The sequence below is a fragment of the Bombyx mori genome, chromosome 13 (assembly GCF_030269925.1).
Source record: "Bombyx mori chromosome 13, ASM3026992v2".
Lineage (NCBI taxonomy): Eukaryota > Metazoa > Arthropoda > Insecta > Lepidoptera > Bombycidae > Bombyx > Bombyx mori.
In genome coordinates this window covers 9,421,537-9,441,340 of record NC_085119.1, presented here as the reverse complement: position 1 = coordinate 9,441,340, position 19,804 = coordinate 9,421,537, and the positions used below count along the sequence as shown (strand labels likewise).

The following is a 19,804-nucleotide window of genomic DNA, read 5'->3' as shown; positions in this document are numbered from 1 at the left end:
TTGTATGTTTAAAATTCAAAACGACAAAACAAAAATCATTCGTTTCATTACCAAACCTTTCAAGGAACACTTTAAAACAGATACAGCGGTTCGTACATAGAAGTCATTAATAAAATGAACATCGGGTCTCTCAAATAAAACATAATTTGAACGTTAATGACCCGTTAAAGTTACTTACCTGTTACTGCCACGCTTGCGGTTTCACGAAGTCAAATGCGAGCACTCTGGTAAAGAGGGTAAATGAGGTTGTCTATGGTGCCCTCCCGTGACCTCCCAATGAACAAAACGACAAAGAGAAGTACGGCAACATTTACAGAGAAAATGGCCGTAGGGCACCGGACCGACCCTCTACCCTTTGTTTTCTTATAGAACGATGCCGCACCGCTCGCACCGAACTTTGAGACCTTCTGCAAAATACATTGCGGCTTTGTCTATATTATTAATGCGAATTCCAAAACATGTTTAATAACTTTCCAGCGCTATAGAGTACGTTCAAATAATTTCCGGAAACATAACAGTTAACAAGTAAATAATTTGTAGGTATTCCTTACTTTGTTTAAACAGTTTCATGGCATGTTTGCTAAATGAAATTATTAATAAAATTATTTAAACAAGATGCAGTGACGGCGGAATGATTAACAAATAATCGCCGAGCGGACGTGACGCTGTGTGCTCACCGCTGGAATTTCTAAATCTTCATAAGATAATGGATTGCTCTGCAAAAGAAAGAACCTCTCCGCCTCGGAACTTCGTTGAATTCTTGACTCGTAATTAATAAAATTACTTTTTGGAAGCTTTCCTCGACTTCAAAGAATTTTAGCATAAAAGAAAAAGTTAAGTAGATGAATTATTTTTGAATGATAAAGGGAATAATTCTGGATATTTATACACTTAGAATCTTTGTTATGTTAAAGGTATTTTTATCGAATTAATCTGACATTTTTTTAAGAAAACGTCTCCCAAGTTTAGAGTATAACAATATCGTTTCTATTGTAGTTTCCACCCGCTTCATTTCCACTAACAAAATGTACTAAAACACAAAGCGTTTAATAAAGCAAACACCTAACAATTTCTCGTCTGTTCATACGAAAAGCTACATCTAAAGTCAAAATCAATAGATTTGTAGAATTTTCTCGGTGGATTTCTAGTCGATAATGTAAGTATGAACTTGCATTGGAGCCGATCTTGGTGATTACTGCCGATCGTGAACCAAGCTAAGCTACTACATACCCTTGAGAACTCTTTTCAAATCTCGTTTAAAAGATCATGTCATAGCGCTCCGGATACTAAATTTAAATCCTAACTTAGGACTGTGGAACATTGCTTATACATATACTCGTACATCGCTTGTTTAAGGCATCTTTCACGTCAGCATATTCTTTGATCTCTACAATGTGAAATTAGTTTTAATTTACAATCTAACATTATATAATCAAACCCGCAAAATTATAACTTGCGTAATTACTGGTGGTAGGACCTCTTGTGAGTGCGTGCGGGTAGGTACCACCGCCCTGCCTATTTCTGCCGTGAAGCAGTAATGCGTTTCGGTCTAAAGGGTAGGGCAGCCGTTGTAACTATACTGAGATCTTAGAACTTATATCTCAAGGTGGGTGGCGCATTTACGTTGTAGATGTCTATGGGCTCCAGTAACCACTTAACACCAGGTGGGCTGTGAGCTCGTCCATCCATCTAAGTAATAAAAAAAAGAAATATATATATAATAATAATAATGTAATATAACATGTGTTTTCAATGTCGTGAATTTCATTAGAGCTCTCTAAATATTGTTTAAATGTAATATTTAAAATAGAACAAATACTCATTTATTTGGATAAGTTATTCGCAGTCGCTTTGATCGAATTATCCAAACTCGTATTGAAAAGATTTATTTCTAAATGAAAAATAAGGCTTATCCTTGAAACATTTTTCGTCTAAGACACATTAATAAAACAAATTACAATAGATTAAATCTAATCATCGAATACCTACTAAATTCGATTATAAGCTTGGAATTGAATATTATAAGCTTTGTAAACTTTTGATCTACGATTGGTATGAATAACAGGACAAGTGGTAGGATAAAGCTTTTCACGAATATTCTAATAAACTTGATGAATATCTTTGAGGTAGAAGTTGGATGGTATTCATCCAGCGGCAAAGACTTCGATAGCTTATATGAATGAGTCAATATTTACAAATTTTAATTATATTATTACTATCAAGGAACCAAAATTTTATATTTTACTAGCGACCTGCCCTCGATTCGCTTCGGAAACTGTAATTTATTATTGATTTCTCCACTAGTTTATGGATGTTATTATACATACAAACCTTCCTCTTCAATCACTCTATCTATTAAAAAAAACCGCATCATAATCCGTTGCGTAGTTTTAAAGATTAAGCATACACATAGGGACAGACAGATATAGGGACAGAGAAAGCGACTTTGTTTTATACTATGTAGTGATTTAAAGGGGAGCTTCATGACTTATCTTTTGAAGTGCTTACACTATAGACATCTTCTGTTTAATAACATGTTTCAAATGTTTCTGTTTAATAATAATCAGTGCACGAAACGTGGCGTACGCGACGTTCAATAAATTTAACTATTTCCTACCTTCAGCCATAGTCACGAGAAGCATGACCTGGATTCAATATTGTCTACTAAATATGTCTTCACTGATTACTAGTCAGTGACAAGTTTATATAATTCAAATTATTATTCTGAATATTGAAATAACACTGTATCGTATAATTTTCAATAAAAGAAAATCATAATATTAAATTGTTGAGTGAAAAGTTTATTGCATTCATAGTAGTAATCCAGTAGTAGGTACAAGGCTGACTTATCTACATTTGCGGCTGCGATATCAACCCGCATGTTCGTTAGTGACAGTTTTATTGCCTATTAAGGGAAATTTACATACAAATATTTTATAAACAACGAAAACTAAAGAATAAATTGTTATTAAAGTCAAATTAAATGCTGTCCATTGCATTGGCAAGTGCATCACTCTAGAACGACTGGGAACAGTTTTTGGGAGTTCTTTTAATGTACGTTTTTTGATTATCATTTGGATAATTAATAAAAAATCTGAAAATTTACAAAACTATTATATAACAAATAAATTTATTTAAATATAATCAGAGCTACAGTATAACAACATCACAACATAACAACAACAAAATAGTCGTTATGGGCACGATATTTAGAAGTGTTTGAAAAAATACTATGTAGTGAAGTTAGTTAATTAAACTAAGTTATAAATTTCATATGACCCTTTAAGCAAGGGTAGTTTATTGTGAATATAGCCTAAAGGTTGTCGCTCACACAGCACCACAACTACTGGTGATTTAATTTGTGAAGCCACATGAATGACTGTTTGATGAGGGTTGGCGCTAATTATAATTAGATTTGAACACGCCTCTCGTCGGCTACAAACTATTACATACTTGAATTTATTGGTAATAAATAATAATAATAATAAAAAAACATTATCACTGTGGTTTTAATGAGTGAAGAGCACATCCGGCTTAACTTTATTTCACAAAAAGGTATACAACATCTTTTTTAGAAATGCTCATTTTTTAACTAGAATAAATGGAAAGAAAACTATAATAACTAGTGGTCCCGCAGTAGTCGAAATTCGACTATAATTAATTGGAATTGTAAGTTTGTACACTATTATGATTGTATTTTATACTTCTATAATCACAAATTTCGCCAAGACTACACTATAAAAAATATTAACAACGACAAACAATATTTAATCTCAATTTGACAATAGACGTCAAGAACAAAAGTTTGACAATAAATAGTATGCATGCGTGTGTGCGTCAAATACATGGTATGTAGTGTTTTCTTTATTGATCTAATGTATCTTATATGCATTAAAAAAAAAAAAGTAATAGCATTGTGCACTTCTTCTCTATATTCTCTATAAGTGTGGAAAATTTCATACTCCTCCGTCCGCGCAATTTTCGTAAAAAGGGATACAAAGTTTTTGCTTCACGTATTAATATATAGATATAATAGAAGCTTAAAGGTAAATCAGCAATATGTGATTAGTTAAAAGTAATGAAAAACGTCTAATATAAAAACGTGATTCCCGCAAAGAAGCTACTGTTATTAATGAATACAAAAGTAAAAGCATGCAAATTACACAAATTTATTGCTGTGTATTTAACGCAAAAACTAAAAAACACCATAGCTTATCATCGTTGACTTCATTTTTTAAATATTAATACAACCTGTCAGGTTGATCCTGTCAACCCTGCCCATATTTATGGTTAACTTCCGTTGCTCAGACACGACTCAATAAAATGTCAATAATGTTAGCAAAGCGTGCCTCTCTCATATACCAACCTTTACAAAACCACCTGTCACGGTGAATACATTTATCATAATTCTATCGAATTTCGTCTCAACCAAAGTTTACAAAACATCCACGATATTCCGCGGTGCTATTTTTCATGACACGTCGTTTTCTAGGTCTGACGCTCAGTGCTCACTAAAGCTTCACCAATTTATGTATAAGATTTAAGGAAATTAATTCATCTCTCGTCCCGCAATGACCAGACTCTAACTTAGCAAGGTTTTTTTCATGCGCGCTTACAACACAGACGTCGGCGTACTTCGCTTAATTGAATAAACCTGCTTATAATTCAGGGAAGGCAATATCAGGTGCCTCCCTTCGCTTTTGAAAACAATAACCGAGGAACACGGGGCGGAACCTTTATACAAAAGAGTCACTCAATGAAGTTGCACGCCTAAGAATTTCCATGCAATAACGGGCCGTATCCTATGAAGATTCTTATGGAACGCGACCGGAGATATTGCTTACTTACTGGGCTTGCCTCTAATAATACCAGCAATATCGTTTGTGGAAAGAAAAATACAAAATAAATGAAAGTTGCTGGCTTCGCCATAGATTCCCTCGTACTTATCTACTCCTGTTTGTTGGGTTCATTACTTTCAATGCAACGCTCTTGTAGAAGTAAGAGAACTCCATTTACGATTTAATTTGATTTATTTTATTATATAGCTAACACCCCAACCAAATATATTTTACAGTGCCTTTCTTTTGCTCACTGTCTAAGAACTTGTGTGGTTGTTTTGATTTTAAAACTATATTCTTTTTTTTACCATCTCTTAGCGCACGACAAAATATAATAATAACAGGATTTAAGCTGTGACTTTTAAGTCATCTCTTAAAATATGTGAATTGTTTCTAAATACAACGTTTGTTTCACTAGATAAAACATTTCCTTTTAAAAAAAATTCTTTGGATTCTTTCTTTGAAGGAAAGCTTTTTTTTTCCTACGTAAGCTGAGAGCCTTGAGAGGCTATATCAGCGTAGCCTTGACTAGTAGGTGAGCTCATGGGCTCAAACCTGGCGACGTTGCTAACACGAACTAGCAAGAGCCGTGCTTCGCAGAATCTACCACCGGATCGGAAAAGCGACCCACTGAGAAGATCCGGCGAAAAACTCAGTGGGCTGTGTCTGAGGGTTAATTTACACGTCGAGCCCTTCGAGCCTTCGAGCCCGCAAGCGACGAGTTGGATGAGAACGATACCCGGTGCTTGAGGTACCTAAAAGCACCGTTAGTGGATCGGGAGGATCCGAAATGACGTGTTTGGGGCGACGTCGACTGCTTTCCATTCTGTCCGCAGGATCGGGAATGTAGCTACCGGCGGCCACGATGAGAGGGTTCTCGTGTCGTGCCGCTTTATCAAAGTGGGAAGGAAAGCATGATCGCATTTTACTACGAATACTATATTAAGAGTAAGAAGTTTTTTTCTGTCATTGATTCTGTCTGAAACAGTGTATGTAATGTATGTCTTATATCAATGGCCTGATACAGAAACATACATACGTCTAATACCAAGCGGAGTATCATAAATTGTACTTGGCTTCATGCCTACTTTGTGTAATGAATGCTATCATGGTAATTCGGTTCACTTTACCACCCACATCATTTTAGTATCACAATAATACTAACAAAGACCGGTACTAAATTGATAAAACAATAAATTGCTAAATTGCAAAAGCTGCTGGCAACATTGCCCGCGTAAACACCGCTCGTACATAAATTAGCTTTTAAAAATTGTAAACCTGTGATTTTGTAAATATAATCACTAAAATTCATTGTACCTGTCCTAAATATACAGTACAAGTGTTTTCGATGACAGAAGATAAATATAAGGGTGTTTCGTAAGAAAGAAACGTTTCGTCAACCTTACGTACAAATCAGCTGATTAACAGCTGTGTGTTGTTTACGTTACAACTAGTGAAGTGAAGTGAAAGAAGTGAAGTGTTTACGCTATCAATGCGGCAGAAGAGTCTGAACTTGGCAGCAATATTGGGTATTTTCTAGCTATCAAGTATCCCCGTAAATCACACATCCATCTTCGTAATAACGGGGTGCATCATTACATTTGACTACAAGATACCGTCGATCAAGAAAATATCAATATCATAGGAACATTCACTTCATATGCAAGCAATACGCCTGGTCTAGCGGTGTGAACAATGAAATCAAGTACGCAGTGAAGGAGTTACCGCGTTCGAGCCCATGGTTATATTCGTCAAAATGTCGTTTTCTAATTTTATATTTTTTTATTGTTTTTTATTTATTTAAAGAATAATTAAGTCAATATTGATGTAAAATTTTACAAAATTAGTTTAAATTTTATTTTTTAATTTGCAAAATTGATTTTATTGACATGATTTTTAGTTATTTTGGAATATTATTGTTATCATTCAAATATATTTTATTGGTATTGTTTTTAATTTGACATATTTAAATGGAATTGTTATAGCTTTATTACTATTATCATTTTCTAATTTTACTTTTCTACAATAGTTATTAACTTAGTTAGCTACATGTTAAAGATTTTATAATATGTTTAAAATAATATGTCTCACTCACAACCGCTACCGCCAAATCCGAATACTTTTCCTGCTGGTCTTACTCAATGTGACGAATGTTTACGGTATTTTAAAGGTAATAGGGGTCTAAAAATTCATACAGGTAGAATCCACAAAGCTGAGTCAGTTCCAAATACCCTATGTCCTGGTTCATCGAGGGATAATAGGGTTTCCGTGGTCCCGTTATGGAAGAAACTGAGCCTTTATAAAAACAATTCGCCGGTTGTTAAACGAGTTCCTCGTGGAGCCAGGGTTATGGTGGCCGAGGAACTTAAAAAAAACATTGATCAAGTTTTACATGACAATAATGTCATAAGTTGGGAAGATCTTTTATCATTTGCATATAGAATTTTGCATGTAGATAAACAGAGCAATAACTCCCATTCACTTACTAAAAAATCAAAAAATTAAGGATAATTGTAAGAATAATTCCAATAAGACTTTGTTGGATGATGGGGTAAATTATGACAAGCAACAGCGTCCATTTAATAAAGTTGCAAAAATTGAGGGGAAAGTGAGTGATGGAGATTTAAAGGGTGCCTCACAACTATTATTTTCATCAGATCCTCTAGCTCCGAATAATGCCGACACTCTTCTGGCGTTGAAGTCGAAACATCCTGCACCTTTAACACCTGTTAATGTGCCGCCACCACAGTCTTCCACAACTTTGCCTCGTGTGTCTCTTGATGACGTTCTCACCACAATTACATCTTTTAAAAACGGTTCAGCAGGCGGACTGGATGGTCTATCCCCGCAGCATTTCAAGGATTTAATCAATGTTTCTGCTGGTGATGTCGGGCGGTCTTTACTTAAAAGTATAGTCTCGCTTGTTAATTTAATGCTGACGGGAAGTGTACCTGACAGTATAGCTGATATTTTGTATGGAGCGAATTTGTGTGCTTTGATGAAGAGAGATGGCGGTATTAGGCCTATCGCTGTTGGCGGTACACTGCGCCGCATTGTATCCAAGCTTTGCTGCAAAGAGGTTCTGCCGATATTGAGTGGGATGTTCCGGCCGATACAGTTGGGCGTCGGTACAAAGGGCGGCTGTGAGGCTGCGGTACATGCGGCTCGCACCTTTCTTAAGGGGGGTGGTGCCGAAGTATTGGTGAAGGTGGATTTAAAAAATGCATTTAATTGTATCGATAGGAATGCTTTTCTTAAAGAAGTGAAGGAACACATACCATCTATCTACCCTTACCTTTATCAATGCTATGGTAATCCATCTAAGCTGGTTTATAAGGAGAACCTTGTGGAATCAGCGACGGGTTGTCAACAAGGCGATCCACTCGGTCCGGCGATTTTTAGTTTGGGAATACATCCAGTTTTGAGGGAGCTGAAGTCCAGCCTAAATTTATGGTACGGTCTTAAAGGATTTAGAATATCTAAAATCTGCTTTGGCCAGTTTGGGTTTAGAGCTCAATTTTGCTAAGTGTGAGCTTTTTATCAATGCCTCTTGTTGTTCCGTACCAGTTTCTGACGTTTTTGCAAAGTTTAATACCGCAGCGCCCAACATAAAAGTTGTTGATGAGAATTCTCTGATGTTGCTGGGTGCTCCCATTTTGGATGGATCGATCGACGCGTATATTGATGAGCAGATTGATAAATTTTCTCAGTGTTCCAACAATTTATTTGAAATTAACTCTCATATGGCTTTGTTCATTATAAGACACTGTCTATTCGTACCTAAATTTACATATGTGTTAAGATGTTCTTTCTTATGGAAACATAATAATAAACTTAATTCTTTGGATGAAATGATAAAAGGTGTTCTGTGCAAAATAATTAATTGTAATTTGGATGACCTCTCTTGGGAGCAATGTGTCCTGCCAGTACGTTTTGGTGGTATCGGCGTACGTAAAGCATCAGCTGTTGCGTTGCCGGCCTTTCTTGCTTCTGCACACGCCTCCTGTCTCATAGTCGGTAATGTTCTCAACCCTTGTATGGGTTCCGTAGAGATTGTGGGTGTGTCGGAGGCTGGATCGGCCTGGCAGTCTTTGTGTCAGGCGGATTTTCCTACTTTACCGCATTTGCAGCGTCTTTGGGACACTCCGCTTTGTCAACGGATACAGCAACGGCTACTACAGTCATATGATAACAGCGTGGACATTGCTCGTTTTCGCGCCGTTACCGAAAAGGAATCAAGTTACTGGCTTCAAGCCTATCCATCGTCCAAGACAGGCACGTTGTTGGACAACAACGCTCTCTCGCTAGCAATTGGCTTACGGTTGGGGGCCCATATTAACGTACCACATTTCTGTGTCTGTGGCGAGTACGTCAATGAGCTTGGACATCACGGACTCTCGTGCCAGAAAAGCGCTGGGCGCATTCCAAGACACGCGTCTTTAAATGATATGATAAGAAGGGCGCTCACTACAGTCAATGTTCCGGCTGTCTTGGAACCCATCGGAATTTTGAGGTCAGATGGGAAAAGGCCCGATGGAGTCACGCTGATTCCATGGTCAGTTGGTAGGTGCCTGGTATGGGATGCTACTTGTGTGGATACTGTGGCTCCCTGTCATTTAGATGGTACTTTGTCCCGCCCCGGTTCAGCTGCAGCTTCAGCAGAAATTACAAAAAAGCGGAAGTATTCGGGTTTGGGGTCTTCTTATTCTTTTTTGCCTTTCGCGGTTGAGACGATGGGCCCTTGGGGCCCTGAAGCAAAGAAATTTTTAACAGAAATCTCCAAACGCTTGAAGGAGGTTACACATGATGCTAAGGCTGGCTGGTACTTTGCGCAGAGAGTGAGTCTGGCTGTCCAACGAGGCAACGTAGCCAGTATCTTGGGGACTGTGCCTCCTTCAAGCGCGTTGGAAGATCTGTTCTACTGTGTGGGTTGAGTTATGTTAAATTATTTTGATTTGACTTTTTGTTAATAAAAAATAAATTTATATAAAACAATAAATTTTCATATGAAAATGACATATTCTAAATTGAAAGGTAATGTAATGTTATTGGTATTTTTTATTGTAACCATATTTATGGATACACTGTGTATACAATGTACCTAAAAAGTAGTTTCCCGCCGGTAATTGAGTGTGCTTTACATATACCAACTTTTTATTGTATTTCGACCTACGAGCTCACTTGTTTGTCTTTAAGTGGTTAGCGATGCTCATAGTCTCCTTGAGAAAGTTAAAGTTCCGAATATTGCAACAGTCATTATCATGCCCTTCAAATAAGAACATATAAACGCTTCACGCTAGAAATATGGCATCCTTCCATATAAACGTTCATGGACATCTTTTAAATCTGTTTTTACCAAGAAAAACTGACTCGGCGGTGCAGTAGTTAGTAGGGTCGTGTGTTCGAGTTTCATATCGGGTAAACATTGTGTGATGAACAGGTTTGTTTGTTCTTTGACTGTATGCTTATTATGTCTATAATCTTAGTGCTTATTACGAAGTCGTTGTGGCCTAAAGGATCAGACGTCCGGTGCATTCGTATCCAGCGATGCAACGGTGTTCGAATCCCGCTGCAAGTACCAATTTTTGTAATGAAATACGTACATAACAAATGTTAACGATTGATTTCCACGGTGAAGGAATAACATCGTGTAGTAAAAATCAAACCCACAAAATTATAATATGTAATGCGTTTCGGTCTGAAGGGCGGGGCAGCCGTTATACTGTAAAAGCTGAGACATAGAACTCATGTCTCAAGCTGGGCAGTGGAATTTACGTTGTAGATGTCTATGGGCGCGTATGTACATAACTATTAATATCACAGTGTTATAACTTCACCGAAAATACTAATCCACGTGTTCTTCTAGGAGGATGTCGAAATGGGACAAATTGTACCTTTTTACACCTATTGGATGGATGTCCTTGGAGTGCATTTTCAGATAAAATTTCTTCTGTGTACTAACAAACTTTAAAATTACCTTCCCTCTGTTATCTTCGGTAATTTACGTGAGGCAGCTTGGGTCCTTGATGTTCACAAGCGTCAAAAATGGGGGATCTAAATCCACTCACGATCTAAGAACACATCCGCTCTTTTATTTAGAATTAAGAGCATAATTTCTTCATAATTTCTAATAGCTTCATCATGACCCGTTGAAAGTGACTTATGTCCACTTAATTAAATGATAAATCTGTCATACTTACAAAACGAAATAATCAATTAAAAACATACCGCAAACCGCCCATTAAAATAGCCTAGAATTCACAATTGACAAAAACAAGTGGTTTTATGAAAACATCAAAAATATACGAATCGCTTCTGTGTATTGAAAATTCCAATGGATTGATGCTAAAAATACTCAACAATGTAGCTGTTATCAATAGCATTCAACATGAAACATAAACATAAAGAGAAGGGCACTTAAGCTGATTTTAACGATAATTATAGGTATATTTTACTTTATCATTCACAGTTCATGGCATGTCCCGATTTTTTACGACTTTAACGTTAATAAATAACTAAGATATCGTTAGAGAAAACTAAAGACAAGATAACGGTGCAAAGTAGTTCATCCAAAGTAGACTTTAGAAATAATTTCTCAAACAATAACTTGACTATGGAGTTTCGGCTTTAGAATACATTGCATTATTTTGGGAAGTGAAATATATTCAAAATTCTCTCTCTCTCATACTCGTCTCTCTCGTAATATTCGTACTAAAAAGATATTACATGAATATAGTGATTAAAGACCCTTATCCGAGTGAATGTCTTTGTTACAGAAATATTATCTACAGGATTTGAGTGTTCTTCTTTCGTATGTCTACACAAATAAAGGCATTAAGATAAGATGCCACTTCTCCAATCAGACTGTCTACTAACATTTCCAATATCCTTTTAGAAAAATTAATAAACGTTTGAAAGTGAATGAAAAAGATCCCTCAACAAAACAAACAAAAGCCTACGTAAGAGACAGAAATAAAAGGATGAACTGAACAAGGGGCCGTGGTCGGAGGATAAAACGGATGCGTCTAATAGAGCTACTTAGAAACGGTTCACAGGACGAAAGATAACGCTATTGTTGTTATAATATGGAGTGAGGCAAAGAAAACTAAGCGAGCAATATCTGTGGCGCAATAACACGAGCCTTTATGATAATATTGCCTCGTTGAATGCCTAGATATACTTTGTGCATGCCGAGAAAATACAAAACTCTACTCGAATGTAAGTGGAATGCATTTAATGAAAATCATTTGTTTGCTTAATCACACAGCCTACGACTGTGTATGCATGTATGGATTTGTTGTTTGAACAAATTTATTTTTACGCAAAATAGAATGTGACATGTGATTTTTCAGATAAATTTTGGCACATTTTCAATTTATCTTTAACGAGACACATTAACGTTTATTTTGGAAAACAAATTTCATTTATTACTACAAGTCTTCATGTAAAATTTTCCCAAATTTATAGTGAAAGTAAATGTTTAATAAAATATTTTCCTAATGCATATTTATGGGGTTAACGAAAAGCAATCCTGAATCCCGTGAAATTATGCATTCTCTATGAGTTCATCAAGGCACAGACGGCCAAAGCTACGTAGGGATTGCGTGTAAAGTTTGCCTCACCGCAGGGTGCTCCCCCATCAATTGGTCCCCCCTCCCCATACATACCCCTCCTCAGAGTGCCACTAATGATGCCACTTGTTAAAACACAATGTGGACCTTCGACCATGTCACTCGGCAAATAACTTTGTCGCCAATACCGCTACGCCGTAGAGCGTAGCTACATCTACGAAAAATCGTTTTAAAAGCGATGGTTTATTTCTGTTAATACTTGCGTTTTCATATTGAACTTTTCTTTTTATAACTACAGTATGCTAATTGTTTTCAATAGTCACGTGCTTATAAAATGAAATACGTTTTGTGAACATACGACTTTATAAGCGCTTTTAAAACTAAAGCATTTGAACAATACGACCAAACGGTGATTCAAGATTTATAGTTAATACACGATTGAAATTAGTAGTAGATTTGCTTAAACCTAATGGTTTTTTTTTATTGCTTAGATGGGTGGACGAGCTCACAGCCCACCTGGTGTTAAGTGGTTACTGGAGCCCATAGACATCTACAATATACTACATATGCAGAGATAGACGCGTTTTATTTATTTATTTTTTATCGCCCTTGTAGGCAGACGAGCATACGGCCCACCTGATGGTGAGTGGTTACCGTCGCCCATGGACTTCAGCAATGCCAGGGGCAGAGCCAAGCCGCTGCCTACAAATGGTAAAAAGGCCTAAAGATTTTTTTGGTAATTATGTTTCTATTTACCGTCAAACTGTTGCGTGGCCTGTGCTAAAAGCGAAGCGAAGACTCTGTCTGCGAGCGGCGGCGGCTGCGGCGGGCGGTCCTCGTCACTACTGCTGTAGCGGTCACCGCCCCACTCGAGCGACCGCTGGCGCCGCACGCCGCACGAGCTTGGCACTCCGCCCGATAATCCGCTCAGAGAGCCAGTCTTCGTGCGTCGCCCTGGCCGCTCCATTCTTGTGCTCATGCCATTATGTTAGCACATCTGTAACAAACAGATCACAATTTTGTTGTAACATACATAGATTTTTAAATTTTTTCTTTTTTTTCTTAGATGGGTGGTCGAGCTCACAGCCCCGCTGATGTTAAGTAGTTACTCGAGCCCATAGACATCTACAATGTAAATGCGCAACCCACCTTGATATATAAGTTCTAAGGTCTCAGTATAGTTATATCGACTGCCCCACCCTTCAAACCGAAACGCATAACTGCTTCACGGCAGAAATAGGCAAGGCGGTGGTTCCCACCCGCGCGAACTCACAAGAAGTCCTACCACCAGTCATTACACAAATTATAATTTTGCGGGTTTGATTTTTATTACACGATGCTATTCCTTCACCGTGGGAGTCAATCGTGAGCATTTGTTGAGTACGTATTTCATTAGAAATATTGGTACCCGCCTGAGATTCGAACACCGGTGCATCGCTCAACACGAATACATCGGTCTTATCCGTTAGGCCACGACGACTTCAAAATTCTATGATTTACTACAACACAATTATCCGTTATAAAACTTAAATATAATTTTTCTCAAGTACTACATTCCGAATTGCGAAATATTTCGTAAACTTTATAACCTTTATTCCATATTTCCTGTTTCGTATTATAAAAACAATTTTCATGCCACGTCTAACGAAATGTATCACAAACAAACGCTATTTGTTGACGGCATTGCCGATAACAAATACAATGAACCGATCGCCGGTAACAAGCTCGTGAGCTGAAAAGAACAACTGTAATAAAGAGCCTACAAGTCGTTTGTTAAGCGAACCGACATAAATAGGAAGTTGGCAGGAGCAAACGGCGTGCGTGTTACGGTACTAATCCATAGGATTGTGCCGCGACGCCGCTCGCTCTGCGTGCCCGCCTCAAACTTTGTACTCAATCTTTATACTATTTACTAGAAGCTTAATATGCTCTATTGCCTTATGCCACTATCTCCCATCTGCGCTACAGTAGCTACTATTTTTAATACACTTTTATTAGCTTCAAACGTATGTATGTTTGTAACGGAATCTTTGAACATGATTTTGACCCCCTTCAAAACGTCGGATTAACTCGAAATCTGGTATACTTATTAAGAAACGATGTCAATTCAATACTAAAAAAATGAAAAAAATTAAATTCAACTAAAAAATTAAACATAAATAATAGCTTAAAAAAACTAACAAAATGCGCTTATATAGAAATCCAAAATTAAAATTTATCAAATTCAATAATTTAAATCAAATTTATTAAAATTTATTTTCTATTTTTAGTTGGATTTCTATAAAAGCGTATTTTGTTATTTTTTTAAACTATTATTTATTATCGATAATATTAAGGGCATTTTCAGTGCAAAGTTCTATACTCAAATTAACTTATTTATAGACTATTGAATTGTATGAGTTTCGTATTTTGGAGAATATTTGTATCGGCTTTAAATTTAATTAATGAATTATTCAGGAAGCGAAAAACATATTTTATGGAATACATTATCTTCTCGTGATTCCTGGACATTCGTTAATTATTTAATCAGAAATTAATTAATAATTTTAATTACATGAAACATGAGACGCCGAGTGCGGTACGAGCAATTGTTAAGGTTTACTGCACTCATTTCTCATTTCGTATCGGCAGAATAAACAGAGGCGGTTTCATTAGAGATTCGCCGACATTCCATAGACATAGAAACAATTTAGACAACAGAAATTTAATAAAAAAATATGTTCGAACAAACTTTTGGACAGGAATACTTTCTGCTGTGTTCACAGCTTATGAATATTACAAATTTTTGTTCAAAGTTAGCTTGTTACGTTTCTTTTTCGTACGAATTTATTATTTGTCCGTGTCACTGAGCATATTATTAACGACTTTTCACCTATTTTATCACTGACGCCTTGGAATCTTAAGAAGTTTGCACAGATTTTAATTTAATGAAATCAATGAAACTTGAAAATTTAAATAAGTACATTTTCCATTAAAAAGTTCATAAAATCATTACAATGTGAATGCAGGTTTTATTCAATCACACTTGTTTTTCTTCATCGTGGAAGTCAAAAGTCAATACACGCTAAGTACCTACCTACTTTATTCCTTATAAAAAGGTGGTTTTTTTTCTTTTCTTAGAACACAGATGAGCATACGGCCCATCTAAGCATAAGCAACCATTAGCAAAGCCAGGGGAATGGCCAAGCCGCTACTTATAATAGAGAGCTTTCCTTAAAGCTCGTTTGAAAAAATGGATTATAGATCTTTTTTTTTTTTTTTTTTTTTATTGCCCTTGTAGACAGACGAGCATACGGCCCACCTGATGGTGAGTGGTTACCGTCGCCCATGGACTTCAGCAATGCCAGGGGCAGAGCCAAGCCGCTGCCTACCGCTTAATACTCTCCACAAGCCTCGTTTGAAGAAGGACATGTCATAGCGCTCGGGAAACACCGTGGAGGGGAGCTCATTCCATAGCCGGATGGTACGTGGCAAAAAAGACCTCTGGAAACGCACTGTGGATGACCGCAGTGGCTCCAGGTAGTATGGATGAACTCTACTCCGGTGGCGGGCGGTGCGATGGTAAAAACGAGATGCCGGTATCATCTCGAACAATTCCTCAGAGCACTCCCCATGGAACATACGGTACAAAATACAGAGGGAACCGAAGTCCCTCCGCAGACCCAGAGGTTCCAAACGATCCGTGAGATCTCAGGAAACGCTATAGAGGAAATGCTCAGGAAATGCTATGCATTACGTACATGGTAAAATATTTTTTTGGAAACATACTGTCTATACATTCAGTGGTTCCAAGTACTAGGGCTCATATCAGTTCTGGTTAAGTACTGCAATTAAGGTATAAGCTTTGATCGTCTTTCTTGAAATTTGCTTCGTGCCATTATAACAAATGTCAACGCTTTATACGAATGCATTAGGTGTTTTAGCAAAACTTATACATATCCCAATCACTTTTCACATTAATATAATTTTCAAGTATTACAAAACGCAAAATCAACCTAATTAATACAAAAATAAAACACAAATCTTATTTAATTTATTTGATAAACTAAATAGAGTAATCACTGCCCTGTCTACGATATAAGTTTTAATGAGATCTGTACGTCGACGCAGGCTAATAGCGCATCTGATGGACCGCTCGGTTTAATATAAAGTAGATTCCCTGTTTACCCGGCTGTGTCGCAGCGTTAATAAATACGCCGCTTCCTTTACAGACGCCCGTCTGTTTCAGTTTTTACTCGTTATTTACCCTCATTATATGAAGCATTAACAACATTGTTTACTTGAGATCTCTCTTAAGGACGCTTCGTTAATAAAAATTGAAACTGAAAATGTATAAGAATACTTTTTTAAAGACAATATGTTTGGTCTTTTAAATCTGATCTCTGGTGAAATATCAAGGTTCTCAGGAACCGCAGAAACGGTAAACCAATTTATTAATTCCAGTAACTTATGTGTGTCTTCGTATGTTTCAATCATATGTAAAAGATTTTCTTTATTAACTTAGACAAAGGCTAAAAGCCTAATTGGGTTACAGAATCCATAGACGCAGTGTGGTGAACATTTCTCGGAAGATTATTACGTTGTAATAGTTGCTGTATTAGGCAGACAATCAGCACGCTAGTGGCACCAACTCGTATAGAGAACAGAACTTAGAACACTTCTTACGACTTAGGGGGATGAATTAATATAATCTAGGTAAGTACAAGATATTATAATTACGGATGAATTAAGGAACCATAACAATAATAATTTAAGCTCACCTTGATTTCATATATTCTTTTCTCATTATCTATATCTTATCTTAATTACAGAATAGACCATAATTCTGTAAGATTCCCTGGCCTCTAAGCTGAATGTGTTCAATCTGATGTTCAAACTGTATCGTTTACCGTTAAGTTGAGATATTGTACCCTTTGTTTGATGTGATACACGTTAAAGCCAACGGAAACTCGATGTTCCGATTACATTATTCAAAAATATTTAAAGGCTTTCTCAGAAGTCGGTAATTTAGTTACACTAAACAACAATACAGATTGCTTGTCGAAATTTCGTTGAATAAACTTGTAGGAAAGACAGACAGCGTAACATTAACATAATAATATGTTAAATACCTCGATCGATTTTGTAAACGAATAAAAGTTATTGACTATTCGAGTATCTATATCAGAAGATTTCGAAACACAATCCATTCGCAACGTGATCGAATTTTCAACGCTTAACCGCGATTTAGTTCAGCATCAGACAATCTCGTCACGTGTGGGATGGGTTCGTAGCCTGATGCCGCAACCCTGTTTGCAGAATACGCTGCACTTTGTGTAACTTTATACAAATTTGTGTGACCTTTATGTGACTAAGTTTCGACGACCGAACGTCGATCGATTATGGTCTATCCCACCACGTCCCATGATGGGCCTGACATATACTTTATAATCTTGAATTAGCCGCTAAAATTTTGGTAGTGATAGGGCGTATTATGTACCTACAATCTACCTGTATAGAATCTACTTCAAAGTAGTCAAGCGTTCTTGTCTGAATAGAAAAAATAGACGGAGTTATATATATGTTATATATGTTTTCCTTTTTTCATACCCTCTCTAACCTTAAACTGCTATCTCTTTCTGAACTTAATAGAATGTTGCCACTGCAACAGGCTTAAACAAAATAAATATTTAAAAACACAAACTGAAAAAAACGTAATAAAAATAACACTCCCCACATATAAACCTATTTTATAATTACTTAACATAAATGGTTAGTTATTATACTTTTAACTTAAATCGTTTTGATCATTATTATCTCTCAATTGCAAACTTCATAACAGATATGCTAGAATAATGGTCTTAGCTTTATGCTCTATCTTACCACAATAAAGGCTTTTAACTATCATTTCACTAAATGGATTTAACATAAAACGCATGCATGCTTTAGCTTTTATTAAAAAATAAGGGAAGTTATTGTTTACCGTGGACGGAAAATTAATTAATTTTAATATAGTTGCACAGATCATGTACTGAGAAGTATAGTCTAGAGAGTCAGACAGATAGATCATTATCATGTAATTTTCTCTTATATTTTAATTTAAAATTCTAGCAAGACATTACTAAAAACAGGAACAAAGATAAAAAATAGAAAAAAAAGAACAATTACACGTATTGCAGACTGTCTTGTGTTCTACCTTTTTTTTATTGCTTAAATGGGTGGACGAGCTCACAGCCCACATAATTGTTAAGTGGTTACTGGAGCCCATATACATCTACAAATACAATCTAAATTCTAAGGTCTCAGTATAGTTACAACGGCTGCCCCACCCTTCGAAACGAAACGCATTACTGCTTCACGGCAGAAATAGCCAGGGTGGTGGTACCTACCCGGGCGGACTCACAAGAGGTCCTAACACCTCCACCTACCTACCTCCTATCACCAGTACCTATTAATATCTACTGCACATCAAACCTAATTTTTTATTTATTTATTTATTTATTTAATATATTTTGTACACACAGCTGTTAGAAAAGACACGTCAATAAGGATACAGAGTACAAGGGCACTACTTATTTCATGCTGAAATCTCTTCCAGTAGACCCGCAAAAGGAAAGAAGAATTAGGAACACAAACCTAGTGCATACAGTAAACATTGCATATAGTAATATATACATATTACAAGATACAAAACAATATATATACATACAAATACACACACACACACACACACACACATACATACATATATATAACATACACACATATAGTTACTTTATATTATAATACATACATATATAATTTATTTAAGATGGTAAGGATAAATAATGTTCCTTAACAGATTTCTTGAACGCTGCTATGGTTTTGCACGCTCGTATGCTTGGAGGGAGGGAATTCCAAAGTATAACTGCTTGTACAGAAAACGATTTTGCGTAAGCATGTGTTTTATGAACAGGGCAATTGAGGAGAGTTTTAATGTGTGTTCTACAAGGAGCAATGGAGGGACGGGCATAGGTAAAGCGATCACGTAAATATTGTGGGTAGTTAGGATTATGTAGGATATTAAATAGGAAGCACAACATTCTAGTATTTCTGCGGAAACGGACTGGGAGCCACTTGAGCTTTTTGCGAAATTCAGAAATATGATCATATTTTTTGAGACCAAAAATAAAACGGATGCACAAATTTTGCAAACGCTCAAGCTTATTGAGAAGCTCCTCAGTGGCATCCAAGTAGCAAGCATCAGCGTAGTCCAAAATGGGTAAAATGAGACTTTGGACAAGAGAAATTTTAGTTTCCAAAGGCAAAAAATATTGGAGACATTTGAGTGAATGGAATGCAAAGTTAACTTTGCTGCTAACATTGTTAACCTGCTCATTCCAGCTTAAGAAAGAGTTAAAGGTAACGCCAAGGTTT

General features: G+C 36.5%; 1 protein-coding gene across 1 annotated transcript in view; it reads right to left on the bottom strand.

The window, feature by feature from the left end:
* The window catches only part of LOC110385536 (uncharacterized), a 187,923-nt gene that overhangs the window by 105,785 nt on the left and 62,334 nt on the right, over positions 1–19,804 (bottom strand). Inside the window, exon 3 of the mRNA XM_062671953.1 lies at positions 13,166–13,406. Coding sequence (XP_062527937.1) covers positions 13,166–13,388 — 223 coding nt within the window. The 5' untranslated portion in view covers positions 13,389–13,406. The remainder of the gene's footprint in view (positions 1–13,165; positions 13,407–19,804) is intronic.